This window comes from Monodelphis domestica, chromosome 5 (genome assembly GCF_027887165.1).
Source record: "Monodelphis domestica isolate mMonDom1 chromosome 5, mMonDom1.pri, whole genome shotgun sequence".
NCBI lineage: Eukaryota > Metazoa > Chordata > Mammalia > Didelphimorphia > Didelphidae > Monodelphis > Monodelphis domestica.
Window position 1 is genome coordinate 161,452,569 of NC_077231.1, and position 17,593 is coordinate 161,470,161.

A 17,593-nucleotide genomic window follows, 5' to 3' on the forward strand; every position below is an offset into this window, starting at 1 on the left:
ACCTAATGATATCAGAGTTGCCTGGGGCATTTGAAGTTAAATAATTTCACCAGGGCCACATAGGTCAAAAACAAAACTTGAATCCAGTATTTCCTGATTTTGATATTACCTCTCTCTCTGCTATGCCAAAGTATCTATCCAATCTATACAACCACAAAAATGGAATATTTTTATATATCTGATTAAAGAAGTGACAGAAATATAGGAATTCCTCCACTTAAAACATAAAATCAAACAATATATGATCATGGATTCTGAACTAGAAAGAGCCTGAAAAGTCATGTAGGCTAACCCTTGAAATTTGCAAATAAGGAAAAACAGACCAAAGTAGGTTAGTGATTTATCCAAGGTCACATGGGTGGCAGCATCACAAATTTGAACACTGATTGAAATGACTAAAGAAGAGACCATACAGAAACTATGAGATACAAAGGCAAGGCTATAAGAAAATCTATCCTTAACTAAAAATAAAGAATACTCCCTCAAAGAATCATAAATTGAACTGATCCAATGCTTACTTTAGTGACCCTGTTAGTGGATTTAATATAAAATAACAGACAGATGTAAGATAAAAATAAATAGAGAAGGCACATTTATGGCATCCTCCAATAGAACTGTCATGAGAAATCTGTACAGGAGAAACTGAAATTCATTCAGAAATATCTAAGTGCCTAAATAGCCTTTTTATGAGATTGTTTAGAAGAAAAATCAGTCACCTCTTCATCTTGCCATATAAAAAGATGTGACTCATGATTTTATACACTTGATAAATAATCACCTAAACATTGCTGGTCCATGAGATGCCACAGATTTTTTTCTTAATCCATGTAATAATGACTAAATATTATGTCCATTTACCTCTCTATAACTTGTTCTAGATCGTCACCTCCCAGAATTAAGGAACCATATTTGCAAACTAATGGTCTGAAATGACTAGCACAGGTTCAGTCTAAAACAACTGCTTTATAGCTCAAGTTCGCCTCCACGTAGGTTTTTCTAGTGGGAAGACCAAGAATGTTTCTATCAATCATGTATTTTATGTATGGAAGAATTTTTTATAAACTTTTTTTTGTATCCCTGAAATATAACTTATAGAATGAAAAAAAATAGATGTCTTCAACATGATATAGATGAGAAAAATGAACTTCAGAAATGCCAATAACAATTTACATTTCTATATAGTTGTGAAGTTTGCCTGACCCTTTCCTCATAATGTAGAACAAGGATTATTGTATCCATCTGAAAGATGACCAAAGAAAGGCTAATAACCTCGAATTCTATAAGTGTTTGCAGTTCACACCTAAGACTTCATCAGTGAGGGAGCATAGGAGAGTGGGGAAACAGCACCAAGTTTGGGGTTACAGGACATTGGTTCAAATTCTATCTCTCTAAAAGTGGATATAGAGATGGATCTGGAGTCAAGAAGATCTGAATTCATTTTATGCTTTGTAGCCCCAGGCAAGTCACTTCATCTCTTAACTTATTAATGTAAAATTAGTTTTCTCATCTGGAAAATAACATCTATCACTCAAAATTGTGAGGATCAAATGAGACTATCTGTGAAACATTGCTAGCTAGCTAGCTGTTATGCAAGTTGCCTTGGGCAAGTCACTTATCTTTTTAGCCTCATTTTCCCTGCATGTTAAATAAACTCTCTAGATTGGGACATCAGAGGTGTCTTTCAGCTCAAAAACTATGAAACTATGATAGAGGGAACTTCCTTCCCAAAAAACAATTTACTGAACTGTTCAGGACACTGAGAGGTCCAATAATTCTGCAGAGTCAGAGATTATCTGTTAAAAGTGAGAGCTGGAATCCTATCTTAATGACTTTTTTTTTTTCTGTTATACCACATTACCTGTCAATAATAAGAATAATTGATCTTTATATGTTACTTTAAAAATTGCAAAGTACTTTTCACACTTGTTTGACACTCACATCAATCTTGCTCGATAAGGGTATTATTTTTCCCATTTTACAGCTGAGGAAAGAGAGGTTCAAGAGAATTTCAGAGATTTGGTTAGGTCAGCACAGCTACTAAGTGTCTATGTAGCTTTCCATTATCCCATGTTCTCTCAGTTGGAAGTTTTAATAACCTGGTCTGGCATGGTGGACATGTTTCACTACTAAAATTATTAACTTTGTGTTGATTTCTTAGTGTCTACATGTACATATATATTTTAATATGAAATATTTTTTATTTTATACATATTTTATAATGTTTTATATTATGACTATTTTTATAATGACTATTTTATCTTAAATTTTGCAATGAAAAAAATTGCTGCAGACAATTTAGTATTTTGGCCTTTATCTTTTATGAGTTTTTATCACTTGAAATCTGAGCATCTTCATTTAGCAAATGTGGAGATATTGCTTTTTATATTCTAACTTTGTTCTCCATTGGAAAAAGTGGTTTAATGTTTTCGGAGGCATTTTCCATTAGCACTCAGCGTTATTAAGACTAGCATCATCTTACTTTATCATAAAGAGTCTTTTTAGTGTATGTATTCCCACAACTGATGCTACATTGGTGCTTAGACAGTAACATGCAGCTCACCATTGAGATCAAATATAAGGAGAGTTTATCACTGGACTTTATTCAATTGTTGGGTTGGATGCTTGAAGAGCATAGCTAGGTACACGGAGTTTTGTAAAATGCCTCTCAATCTATAGCCCCATACCCTAGCAGGAACAAAATAGTCCAGTTGTCAAGCATGAGGCTAATATCATGTATTGAGATGGAACTTTAACATGAGATGCATAACTTCAGTGTCAAGCTTTATCATATGGTATTGGACAATAGGATTTGTGTACCGGCCAATGAAAAAGTTCATTCAGATGATTCCATTTAGGATTAAAAAAGTGATTTCTTTATTTTCTTTTGGTTTTGGTGTGTAAAAAGGAATTCTTTATTCCTTTTTTAATTTAATGGGGAGCCTGGAGGTCCTCTTACCATAGAGATGTGTAGGGATTAACCAGCCCATAGTAACAGGAAGTAGAAACCATAGAGACAGGAAGGGAGGTAGGCAAAGGGTAGAAAAGGGACCAGCATTAGTTGTGGGGGTGGGGTTGGGTTAGGGGAGGGAAGGGAGTAGGTGCTAACAGTTAGGTGCTGGCAGTTGCAGGGAATTTGGCTTCTGGAAGTATGTTGGTTGGGTGGGTGGTTGGTGTTTAGTTGCTGAGAATATAAAAGGTGAGCCTGAGTTTACTGATAGGGCTTTTTGGCTTTAGCCTTTAAAGGGCTTTTGGTTTTAGCCCTTAATGGACTTCTGGCTTTAGCCTTTAGAGAGATTTTTGACTTTTGGTTTTGGAGCTTTTGATTTGGGCTCTTAGGTTTTTTTCTTTCTTGAACTTTTTTGGGAGGTGGTTGGTTGGTCTTTGTTGACAGACCTAATTGGGTTTGGATTAAACACTAATTAGGTTGGTTTTGATTGGGGTGGATTGGGTTGGAACTTTGTGGTGTGGTTATTATTAGTGGTAGTTTTAGGTAGATATAGGCAGTTTTAGGTAATAATTATAGATAGCTATAGGTAGTTACAGGATAACTAATATAGACGTTAGGAAATTTTCTTTCTCTACCTCTTTCCTATATTTCCCTCCTTTACTATATTCTTTTCTAGCTCTATTTTAATAAACACTAAATTGTTAAAAGCTGCTCTCTTATTTTTGTCAAATCCCTATTTTTAACCCTTACAGTTGGGTTGAAAGATTATTTTTTAAATTTGGTTTTTAGTGTATATATTGTACACATTTATATTTCTCTAGGCTAGAAGTTCTTAACATAAATGTATGTAATGGATGACTTAAAAGTCTGATGAAAACTATGAACCCCTTTGAAGAAAAAATGGTTAGTGCATAAAATAAAAAATATGTAGAATTTCAAAGGAAACCAGTTATATTGAAAGGTAATTGTTGACATAATTTTTAAAACATTATGGACCCTAGGCTAAAAACTTTTCTCCAGGCAGTAATTTATTTTTACACACCCACAATTGAGACTATATCAGACAGGGGGTCAAAACCAATGCAAAGAAAGAGTACTATCTGGCAGTCCAAAACCCAAAGTAAATAATAATATGAATTTCACATATCACTTAAAACTTCATAGCATTTTACATATATTGTCTCCTGTGAATATTTTTAAAACTTTGATATATGTAGTATAAATGATATTTCTACTAAACAGATGAAGAAATGAGACAGAAATGTTAAAGATATTAAATTATTTCTCCAAGGTTACACTGCTAATAAATGTCAGAAGTACAACTTGAACATAGGTCTTCTTCATTCAAAGTTCATCATGTTATCTGATTCATTTATAAAATTTACAAAAAAATACTAAAAGCCTAATAAGCAAAATTTTTTTTCTTGGTCTTGTGGAACTAGAAATCTGAATAATCTCGAATACTCCATAAGTCATAATAACCCAAATATTCAAAAATAATACTGAGTAAAATAATATAGATCAGTGGGAATTGGGAGAGGCAAAGGGGAGGGATAAGAGCTATTATTTCAAAGGTCCCAGAAGAGAAAATTCCCTTGATGATGGAGGATCCACACATTCTCTGCCTTAGAGAGCTGTCTAAAGTATTGAGAGATTTATTAGAATACAAAAAAGGTATCATATATTTTAAATATGATTATTTCAAGGACCTAGTACATGTCAGATACAATATAAGACATTTTAAGCATGGGGTATTCAGTAATTTTTTATTTATCCTGTATATCCAACATTATTCTCAAGGACTTTGACTTTCTAGCTGCTGTCCTCCAAGTAATATCATTTGGCCAGATACTGTTGTTCAAGTTTGGGGTCCCATAATATTAGTCATCTCTGTTGTACATTGCTTAAATCCCTATACCAGGACTCTCTGACCTGCTTTTCTAACCCAAGGACAACTTTACCCAGTTTTAGAATACTTGAGAGTATAGGAATGGAAGAAGGGACTCTGAATGGTCTCCAGGGGGCAATAAATCAACCATTTTCTTCTCATCCAAGTTCCCAGGCCATGAAACCTCCTCTGGAATGAGCAGTTGCAGGTTCTCCTAAAATCCCTGATCTCCAAAGAAGTCTTTGGGGGACCATAGCCTTTTGGATTCTTTACCTCCCAAAGGATTTTATTAGGATTCTTGGAAGGTTTCTAAAAGGCCTGGTCATGCTAAGGACTCTTCTCAAATTCTAGGTCTGGGCCAGATAGGAAGCAAATGCCTCCTAGTGGTCTAGAGCCAAATAAGTTCATTAAAGTATTATTATTATTATTATTATTATTATTTTATTTTATTTTATTTTAAATGTTTTACTTTTTTAACTTACCTTTTTGGATGGTCCAAAAAATTTCTGGAGGGACCCCAGAATATTGTAATTATAAAGTACTTTGTAACTCTGTCATAGACTCTTTAGCTGGGACATCCTTTTTAGAATACCTTGAATATTTTAAGTGATGGAATAGTGGATAGAATGCTAGTTCTAAATACAGAAGACCTGAGTTTGAATCTCAGCTGTTCTTTATGCTACTTGTGCAAGTTTAGGCAAGTTAGGGGTTGAAGTATATGACCTCCTTTCCAGCTTAGAATCATTGATCTTTTGATCATCCTTTAGTTGTTGAAAATTTGTTACAGCTGTGCTTTGATATAAGGGACAGGAGGGCACTGAAAATCATTTAGTGGGGATTCTATTTCTTATTAGATATGTAAAACTATAAAGAAAATGGTAGGAACTTATTAAAATGCAGATGTTGTGGTAATGATACAGGTGTTATCTTTTTGATGAAATAATAACTGATATTTACATATTAAAGTTTGCCAGGTACTTATACATGCATCATCTCATTTAAAACTCATAACTCTGTGAAGTGTCATAAATATCATTATAAATATTTGGCATGTAAACTGAGACTCAGAGAGGTTAAGAAATCTCTTCAGGACTTCACTATTTGTGAGTAATAATCTGATCTGGAATTTGAACCAAGATCCTCTCAACAATGAGTCTAGAACAGTATCCACTGCCCCTTGAAGAGATGGATGGACATGTAACTGTGTATAGAAGGGCAGGACCTAACATGCAACACAAATAAGTCCATTGTCAGTGCTTTCCACAGATATCATGGAATTGGATTTGTATAAAATGTAAATGTAAACACATTAAAGAAATAGTGTAGGATAACTTATTTAGAAAAGAATGGAATCTTAGAAAATATTAATTCTAACTGTCTCCTTTTACAAAGGAAGAAACTAAAGCCATAGGTGAAATCACTTGCCAAAGGTCATAGGGGGAAGGAATAGCAAATCCAGGTTTTGTACCAAGTATTCCCTGACAACACAGAGTTCTTTCCGTTGTTTCCTCCCAAGAGTGCCTTGTGTAATAAACAAAGACTTCATTAGCAAAAAGTTATCCTTAGTCTCATGTTAAACTGTTTCAGGTTATATCCTCTCTTAAAATTAAATTTTATTATTTTAACTTGGAACAAGTACTTTGGCAGCAAATCACATGCAGTAATTCAAGTTAGGAATTGGGTTCATTTTAGGGGCACATAATTTAAAAATTCTCCTTTTCACATAAACTTCTACTATCATGATCTTTTTCACATGACAGAAAAATAAGGGGAAACTATCTGAAACCTTTTTTTTAGTATTTTCAGGATGGAACTCCTATTGTATTTCATTTCACCCATAATAACTAAGCTTATATATTTTGTTAAAAATGAGCATCTGAGTTCTCCATACTCACGTCTTAAAATGAAATAGGACTTTAGCTTGGGAAACTACAGCTGACTTATCAGATTACAATTCTTACTTTAGATTCAAGAATGTGTGACCAGTTGTCTCATTATCTAAAATGCTCCATATTACATTTTCACAGGGAAAAGGTATATGTAAGATCATCAATAGAAACAACAGAGTTTGCAGTTCTCATTCACATCCAACCATTCATGAAGGAAAATTGTCTATATTAGAAATGCATTAACAGTGACATGGCACAGCTGGAGATTTCAACCGCTTAGTAATTGAATTAGGTCAATGAATGATCCATTGGGTTGTTACAATAGGGACTGACTGTGATAAAGCTGGAAACAAATATACCAGTCACCATATTAGATCTCTGATCTATTTCTCATGAAAACCTGATATCATTACCCTGAGCCCCCCAAATGGATGGAAAATAACCTGCGATAAAGGCATAATAAAAATGTCATGATTTTTGTGAAAGCAGGGAGCATCTCTAAAAAGAGTTCAAAAAGAAGTTATGGGTAATGGAAACATCTCTGTGCTTGGAATAAGGAAAGATCTGGATCTGAGCCTAACACTAATTAGCTGTGTGACTTTCATGTCAGTCAAGCTTTCTGAGTCTCCTTTACTTTTGTGAAAATGAGGATAGTCTCTACCTCACATGCTTTTGATAATCAAGTGAGATAATGTGTGTTAACCACTTTTTGGAGAACTATATAAATGCCTGATATTATTAATATCATTCCTAGCTTCCTCCAATATCCATTTCAATACCTTCTCTATTAAACTTTTTCTCTTACCTAACTGAATTCACATCAAAACTAATTCTACTTTTATATGCTATTAAAATGAGGAAATGATGTATCTTGTGGATAGGGATATATCATTTATGTATCTCTCTGTTGATCTATAAACAGAAAAACTCACCTCACCATTCCTTACCACACTCAAAATTAAATAAAATAGAGAGGAAGAAGAGAATAGTGTTTTGAGAGTCAGTCTTAGAATCAGGAAGACATGAGTCCAACGTACTAGCTGTGTAACCTTGGACAAATTATTTAAATCTTCAATGCATCTAAGCAACTTTCTAATGCTGTAAGATACAGTCCAGACAGCCATCTGTGTTATAGAAATGAGTATTTCTACTCTAAGGTTCCTGACATTAATGAAATCACAACTAATGACAGCTAACTAAATAAAAATGATAAATAATATATGAAACCTAAAGAAATATAATCATACAGAGATTCTGGCCACTTCTTCCATTTTTAATTCAAATTTCAACTTGCCTTCTAATTAATTTCTTGATAAATCAGGTAGCTTCCTTAAAAGATACAGGAACGTGTGATTGTCCATAAGGAATCACACTTAATATCCATTCAGTTCATTCAGATATTCTGTCTCTCTCTAAAGCATCAAAGAGAAAGGGGAATATAGAAATCAGTGGTGATTTTTCTTGATAATTCACTAAAAATAGTACAGCAGTACACTCAGAAATATCCCACTTTTGTTAATAACTCATTGTGACTTCATCCATGTGCATGCAGAAATTTTTTTTGTTTTATTTAGTGAGTTATGATTCATCCTGGTAGCTGAGTACTGTTTTAGCAATGTTATTATAGAAGACATGTTATTATGAAAAAGAACAGGGTAAAGGTCACTCAAATAAAAGCTACTTAAAATATTTCTGAATATTAAATCAAAATATTTTCATCCTTTTGATTAAAATCGTATTTAGGAAGACCAAAAACAACTCTACATGATAGCAAATGGCTTAGAAGATGGCACCATGACTCCTGAACTAACTGAGATAATAAAACGACTGTGGAAAGACTCAGGAATCCAGGCCTGCTTTGAAAGGGCATCAGAATATCAACTCAATGACTCAGCAGCTTAGTAAGTAAATTCATTCTTAGAATAATTTTCAATGAAATATGTTAAAAGAAAAATTGTATAATAAATCTATAAACAATAATATTAAAAATATGGTGAAAAGGCTAGCTTAAAATGGAATGAAGGAAAAAAAAGGCAAGGTAAGAGAAATTATGTTGGAAATAAATACTAGAAAACTTTTTATATAACTAATACTCCAGCTGTTGTACTTGAGAAGATAAAAATCTGATATATTTACTGAATTAAATATACAACAAGACCTAGTCATGATATCAGGCACTACTGTTTAAAGGGTTCATCATTCACAAAAAAAATTAGTATTTGTTAAAAAGGAAATGACAGAAGGACTTCCTATACATAAACAAGTATTTGCATGTAACACATATGTTTTCAGTTCCATCTCTAACATGAATTAACTATGAAATCTCGAAAATCCGCTTTGTCTCTCAGTTGCCAGGGTAACTCTTTAAGACAATAAATTGCCAAATAGGTAGGAGTCTGCCTCAGTAGGGATTTTTCACTGGTTACTTCCTATAACAATGAAATCACATAGATAGATGAAAGGTAGATTTGTCTATAGATATATAGGTACACAGAGGTAGAGTGATAGATAAGGATTGGATCTGAGATTTCAAAGCTATGGGGAATGCCACAATTTAAAAAAAAAAAAACAAACTTTCTTTGCTTCTTCAAGTTGGATATTTTCTGGAGCTTAGAATTTTAGCATTTTGTCTAGAGTATCACAGGAAACAGAACTCTCATCTGAAAAGCAAAGCTGAAACAAATGATTCAGGTTTTCCTCCTGTATTTTGGAATAGAAATGTTGACTTTGTTGAATCAGCCTAATAATTTTAAAATATATTGGCATGCCAACAAATTGTCTAACATCAGAGGAATTGATTATTATTATGTATGACTGCAACAAGATTTCAAATTTTAAATTCAAATACAAAAATAACAAATTTCATATTATTAGTTACCATATAGTAAGTGTGAAGAAGAGTTAGAAATTTTTTTAAAAAAACTAAATATGGTTAGAGAATATCTGAGGAAAAACTATTAAAAATAGTTGAATAGTCATCACGTCTGAAAGAGATTAGAGGACTTTCTCATAATACAGAATTGTGTTCACACCAAGGTGTAAAATGGAAGAAGAAGAATAAAGAATACATATGCCAGTCTCTCTAACATATGTGCTTATGAAAATCATTATAGGGAAGGAGGCATCAGCTATTTTGAATCAAAGAGGTATTTAATTTCCATTTGGTTTTGAGATCTCTGAGAGTTGACTTTACCAGGGATTTTTTTAATTAAGTGGATGAAGAGCCAATGCTGACAACATGAGGAGAGCTAGGTGTGCTAGAAGAAGAAAAATGAGTGGTGATCTCAGATTACAGATTTGTGAGGTAAAGGTTATTGGGGTCTCTGGTTTAGTATTAAATATTCTTAAAAAGTGGTAAATACACTCATATTCTAAACTTAATAAACAGAAAAATTGATCATTTCAAGAAGAGAAGATAGTGTATTTAATGGTAAAACATGTTATATCCAATTTGAATTTGGGGGGCTTATTACATTTAATTCTATAAGTAGCCAAATTATCATGCTTGTTTGTGCCACCTTCTGAGCTTCCTTTTCTTGATGGCATATTTTCTAATGATTTATTAACACATTTTACTTTCTTTTTATTATGCCATTATCTCTCTTGCAAGAAATAGGTACATTTAAGCAACATTGACTATACCTGAAAATGTATATTTCTTATGGTACCTGTAGTCTGTCACCTCTTTGCCAAAGGGTAGAAAATATAACATATCAACAATCTTCTGGAATTGTAATTAGTCACTCAGAATTCTGAAGTCTTTTAGAATGATGTTCCCTTAAAATTATTTTGGTCCTCACAAAATGTTTCTCCTGGGTCTACCCACTTTATTAGCTCATAGGAGTTTTAAATTCATTACATTTATCATTTCTTTCTCTCTGATAATATTCCATTAACTTTATATGCCAATAATTTATTTAACACTCTCTCTCGATGAGTGCCTCTTTTTTCAGTTTTATGCTATAATAAAAAATGCCACTATAAATGGTTTCTCTACATAATTTCTTCTTGTCTTTGACTGCTTTGGGTCTGTATCCATTCGACATTCATATTTTGTGACCTAGTGTCACTGCATCAATAGCTATGCAAAGTTTAGCAACTTTTTGGATCTAGTTCCAAATTATTTTCCGGAAGAGTTGAACCAATTCACAGCCCTACCAAGAATGCATTAATACATGACATTTTTTGCATCTCTGCCAATCCAAATGACATTAGATTCAAACTTCTAGTTGTTTAAATTTGTATTTCTTTTACTATTAGCTATTAAAAGCATTTCTCATATGGTTAATGAAAGTTTATATGTCTTCATTTGGAAACTGCCTATTCATATAGTTTGACCATTTAACTTTTGGAGAATCAAGTAGTAAATTCATTGGATAATAACAATCATATATTTATATCTGGATAAGACCTTAGAGATCATCTAGTGAAGACCAACCACCTCATTTTCTAGATGAGGCACAGATAGACTAAGTGAATTACCCCAAATCTCACAGGTAACAAGCAATAGAGCTAAAATTAGAGGGTTTCTGACTTTTACAATTTCCTTCATAGTAATCTATGTAATATACATCATTAAAAATAGTTCATTTAAAAAAGATATAGTAAGTAACCAGGTCTTAAATGCTTGTGGGTTTTTTTTTCAGTTTTAAAGGAGAGACTTCCACAAGCAAATCCTGGATTTGCATAATAAAACAATATTTTCACATCCAAATAAGCTACACCATGAATGCAAATGAAGCTTTTTAAATGTGTCCTTTAAGCAATTTTGCATCCTCTAAAAATCATAGTTTTTAAGTTATCTTAATTCTGAAATGTATTTTTATTTTTTTAAAGAATGCAGCATTCAATGGACTAATATTTTCCTAGTTCATATGTAGATTCTGATAGCCAATTCTATATATATCACACTATATAAAGTTCATAGAAATTGATGACCATCTGTTCATTATTCATTCTGCAGAAACATTTATTCAATATGCTAAGAAACTTTTAAAAATCACTTTATTACAAATTTCTTTCGTTGTTCATTCATTTCAGTGGTGTCTAACATTTCATTAATACTTTTTGACATTTTCTTGTCAAAGATAATGCAGTGATTTGTCTTTTAGTTTTCCAGCTCATTTTACAGATAAAGAAACTAAGGTAAATGGGGTTAAGAAACTTACCCAGGATCACATAGCCAATGAGTATCTGAGTCTGGATTTGAACTCAGGTCTTCCTGACTTCAAGTCTGCTGCCCTATCCACCATATTAATTATCTTTTGTTAAATTGAAAGGGAAGTAATACTTTGGGGAAAGAAAAGCAGTGAATTAGAGGTTTGCATATATCCAAAAGGAAAGTCATTATCTTTTCCCATAAAATACACTCTGCAACCTCCTTCCCCCAACAAGCTTGGATAAGGGAATCTTCAAATGTCTCTATTTCCATTTAGGAGACTCCCATTCTTCCATTTACTTAGGTTTGGAACTCTACTCATCCTTTATTTTTTCCTCTCCTTCTCTTCCTATATCTAAACAGCTGTAAAGTCATATTGATTCTATCTCTACAATAGTTCTCTCATTCCTTGTTCCCCTGGAATGATCACCATTCTAGCACATCTGCTCTCTTCATTACATTGTCTGAACTACTGTATCTCATAATTGATCACTCTGGTTTTGTGTCTCTTCACTTTCTAATCCATCCATCAGCAAAAGTAATTGCAGCAAAAGTAATCTCCCTAAACTGCCTGTTTTTTCATGTCTCTCTTTTGCTCAAAGATTGTCAATGACTGTCCAGTTGCCTATAGATTAAAATACAAACTTTTCTACCTGATATTTTAAACCCACCACAATCTGACTATTTTTCTTTTACTACATATTATTCTCCTTCAATGACTCTATGATCTCACAAAATTTGTCTCCTTCCTGTGACCAGAATATGATATTTCTCAGCACCATCTCATAGGTTTTTCTCCCCAACTTTTGACACAATCCCTCCTTATTACCTGCTTTGAGAACTTTTGTCCCCCTTCAATGTTTTGCTTAGGTACCACTTCCTTTGAGCAACCGTACCTGAATTAAACCCAATTCTTTCTCCTTTAAACTTCAATGCATTACAAATCTTTCTACATTTTATCATACACACATACATCATATAGAATGTAAGCTCATATGTTCTTTTATGGCAAGAACTCTTTCAATTTTTTGTCTTTGTATTCGTAGTGGCCAAAACAAAACTTGCAAATAATAGGCACTTAATACGTATATGTTTGTTACTGAGTCTATGCCAGACAGTATGGCATATTGGAAAGAATGCTGTAGATTCTGATTTAAATTCATCTCTGCCACTTATTATCAGTGTGACTATTGGCAAGTCACTTAAACTCTTCTGAGCCTCAGCTTCCTCATATACAAAATGGGTATAAAATACCTGATGCACCTACCTCACAGGATTTTGAAAGATTCAAATAAAATATATATAATACTTTACAGATTTTAAGGTGTTGTAAAAGTGTTTAAATATCACAGGTTTAAAGCAAAGGGGGCAAAAAGTTCCTCACCTGTAAGATGAGCTGTACTAGCTAATCTTCTTTCCTTATAATTGTGGTAAGGGTGTAGAATTTGAAATCAGAGAAGCTGGTTTTGAAACCTGGCTCTGTCATTTTCTATCAATGTAACACTAGGCAAGTCACTTAATATTTCTGGTACGCTGTTTCCTCATTAGTCCAACTTCTTTTTATAAGTGAAGAAATTAAGAGACAGTAAGTGATCTGATCAGTTCATACAGGTAGTAACTGACAGCATCAGGATTCAAACTAAAGTTCCTTTATTCCAAATGCATTACCATTTCCATTATTGCAAAGAACAACAGGCGTTTTCTCATAGATTTTTAAATTTATGTATAGAAAACCTGAGGTAGATAGAGACATATGACTGCTTGACCAGGGTTCCATCACTAGTAAGTTACCGAGGAGGGAGTGGAACCTAGTCCTCCGATTATGAATCTATATTTCTTTCCAGAGTCATTATCATCTCTAATTAAAGAATTACTTTGAGGCAAATGTCAATTTTAATGTTATCCTGACTATGAGATTATTGCTTGAATGTCATAAATGTATGAGGAAAACATCATATCTGGTGGATCACAGGCTATAGTTTTGAACTGCTAAGAAGATAAGAGCATTTGTAAAATCCCTTGCATATTTACTGTTTGAAAGTCAGGGTCCATCATCCAGAAAAGAATAGTCATTTAAATGCCTTACTATGTTTCTCATTTCTTGCATCTAATTGGCTGAAAATTGAAGTATATTATATAAGTTAATAGTTTGCTCTGGTCAAGACTACTAAGAGATGGGAAATCACGAGAACTGTCTGATTCTCCAACAAAAAGGTTGACCATTGGGATGGTTTGCTCCTCCATAGTAAGGCCTTCTCAGCTTTAAATGGGGTATGAAACTTGGACTCCCCCTATGGGAGGCTGAAAAAGAAACATTTTTTAAGGAGACATTATTATATTATTCCAAACAAGAACTTGTAAATCTGGCAGATTGTTGGTAACAATATCTTCTGTAAACAATAAAAATTTTTCTGGTTTTATTTTGTGGTTCAAAATTTCCTTATAGCATCTCAACATGTTGATTGGAACCTGGTAGGATTTTGTGGTCATTTGGAGCTTAGTTGTAGATTCTGAGGTAGTAGCAGTCTAGAAATAAGATCATATGATAATATAATATAATATAATACTAGTTCTAAACCAGGAAACAAGCTAATCCAAACCTCAAATTTTACAAAAAGAGAAACTAAGGCCTAGGGAGGTTAAGAGACATGTCAAAGGCCACAAATGTTGGGATTGAGCCCTGGTTCTATGGCTTCAAAGTCCTTGAGGACATAATCAAAGAGATTAGACTATGATCTATAGGAAAACAAATGAAATCTGGAAAAATTGTCAAAGATGAGTCCAATAACCTGGAAACTAAGACTCAAAGAGAGTAAGTGACTTGTCCTGTTTCATACAGATATCAACAATGATATATTTGGCTTCTAATTAGAGTCCTTAAGAACCTGAAATATTAGTGTTTGATGTAAAGGAATCTAGGCTTATATGTGGGAGGGATTTTAAAAGTCATCTAATTCAGTGGTCCTGAAACTAGGATTAGTGAATTTGTATTTTTAAAAATATTTTGACCTCTGTATTTCAATTTAATTGTTTCTCCTTGTAACCCTTTGTATTTAGTTTTATGGATTTAAAAACATTATGTTGAGAAGAGGTCTATAGTTTTAACAATTCTCTCTCTCTCTCTTTCCTTCTCTCTCTCTCTCTCTCTCTCTCTCTCTCTCTCTCTCTCTCTCTCTCTCTCTCTCTCTCTCTCTCTCTCTCTCTCTCTCTCTTTCTCTCTCTCTCCCTCTCTCTTTCTCTCTCTCTCTCTCTCAACACACACACACACACACACACACACACAGAAGCACATACAGATTAAGAATATGTTAACAGTCAAACTTTCGGCTTTGGACAAGAGAAGATAAATAACTTGCCCACAACTGTATAGGATAGATCTAAAATTTAAGCAGAGGTCCTTCTATTTCAAATAGAAATCTCTGTATCACAACAGTTCTTCAGTTTCTTTCCTGAACTATTTCAATCTCTGGTAATGTTCTATATGAAGTATGACCCCTAGTTGTCTTGTGCCTGCCAAAACCACTTAGATTGAAGATATCCTGCCTTAATTAATTAACATGCAAGGCATATATGTTAGCAAGCAAAGCAGTTTGGTTAAGTTGATAAAAGGCTGTTTTCAGAGTTGGGAAGAACGATTTTTAAATCCCATGCTTGCCACATATAGCTATGTAACTTTGGATAAGTGATTTAACCTGTCTGTATTTTAGGCAGTACTCTTAAGACTAATTTGGAGAGAAGATATTGGATTTTATCAATAGAAGGAGTCCTCTTGCCTGAGAGGTTTCCACATGAATGAAAGTCCAGGTCCAATTCCTATCACTATGTTTGAAAGATTTTGTTTTCACCCTAAACATAAACTTAATCTCTATCTGCCACCCACCCCCAATTCTGTTAATTTGTTTTTAACTTCTTATTAAGTTTTTCTTATAATGCTTTTATAAATTATGAATTTAGTATTAAAAAAACCTAGAAGTTAAATTTTAATGCAATCTCAACTAAATGTATACTTGCTCTATTTATTATCCAAGCTGATATCCTTCAAATGTGCTGGCCAATTTCTTTTTTCTCCTCTAGCTACCTCAATGATCTTGACAGGCTAACAGCTCCTGGGTATGTTCCAAATGAACAAGATGTCCTGCACTCCAGGGTGAAAACTACTGGCATTATCGAAACCCAATTCTCCTTTAAGGATTTACATTTCAGGTAGGATCATTTGACTTTCCTGTCTATTAGTAGAAGGGCAGCCCTATGGTGGATTCATCTAGTTAATATCCATGAAGCTAAGGTTACAAAATACCTAAGTATTCACAGAAAACACAATTCTCCTATAGAGGAAGTTGGATCTAATCAAAACCACTTACGCAGGTAAATATAAATCCTTTATATCTCTGTCATAGGGTAATTTGTTCTGACCTTAGGCATCCCAGTGTTCCCCACTATGATTATTTCTAACTAATGAATCATGCTTGGACAGTTGTACAAGTTAAGAACTCTCCCTTCTCAAGATTTACTTCCCCACTTAAGAAGGTGACAATTGACTAACATCTAAAAAACTCTAATGTGTGAACTCGTGTATTAAAGGGATTAATGTGCTTCCTCTTCTCACATTTCATGGTTACCTATTAAAATAGTCCTCTTAGAGACAATGCGAATAAATGACTCTAATTATAATCACAGTAAACCTAAGAGGCATACTTGGATTGCAGATGGGACTTTTGGCATTTCTGAGAAAATATGACATAGTTGGCTTCTATGTCCATGATGCATGAGAATAGTTTGATAGAACTTTAGTCTTCCATAAATATGTATTGTTAATCACTAATGCCAAAGAAAAAGACTTGACTGAAAGAATGCAGATACTTGAGTGCAACTCAACATTAGAACCTAGAAAATTTGATTGTTACTTGAAAGAATTATTTTATGTTCCCTAATCAGTCATAAAATCCTCAAATAAGGAAATGATCACAAAGTTTATAAAGTAAAAGTCATACCTGAGGAGGAATTCCCCATACAACACCTGCAACAAGTGTCAATCCAGCTCTACTTGAAACCTGAAAACACTGGAGAATTCATTATTTCCTGAGGAAGACCATTTTGAATTCACCCTCCAATCTGGTAGAAAACCATCTCTTTGCAACTTCCATCTCTTATTATTACTTCTGATCTTTGGAGCCAAATTCTTCAAGTCCTTTAAGATGACAGACATGTCTCATAAATTTCAAAGTATCTAGAGTAAGAAAACTCAGTTCTTTCAACCAATTCACACATAATAGGACTTTGAATCCTTTTACCACCCTAACGAACTTTCCTCAAGACACGGACAAAGCTGTTAATAGGCTCTCTTATTTATGAAGTCCAGAACTGAAAACAATGCTCTCGAGGTGATATGATCAGGATTACAGTATAGGAGGACTCTAGTCTCACATAACTGACCGATATACATCATGAGACTATTCAATTTTGTTTTTACTTTTTTGTCACGTTATTGACTCATTATATTTGAAGCCTATGCAAAATCATCAGATTTTTTCTTCTCATGAACTCTTACATTACTTCCCTCAGTCATTCTATTTTATATAGATTATTTGTAGACTACAAGTGTAGGCTTTATATTTATTCAATCTAATTCAATCTAATTTTATATCTTACTTGGTTTGGATTATAATTTTAAGCAGATGAAATATTTTTGGAAGGTGACTTCTTTGTTTATA

At 33.4% G+C, this 17,593-nt stretch overlaps 1 protein-coding gene across 1 annotated transcript in view; it reads left to right on the forward strand.

The window, feature by feature from the left end:
* Positions 1–17,593, forward strand: part of GNAT3 (G protein subunit alpha transducin 3) — a 76,390-nt gene that overhangs the window by 45,939 nt on the left and 12,858 nt on the right. The window contains exons 4-5 of the mRNA XM_001364423.3: positions 8,468–8,625; positions 15,957–16,085. Coding sequence (XP_001364460.1) covers positions 8,468–8,625; positions 15,957–16,085 — 287 coding nt within the window. The remainder of the gene's footprint in view (positions 1–8,467; positions 8,626–15,956; positions 16,086–17,593) is intronic.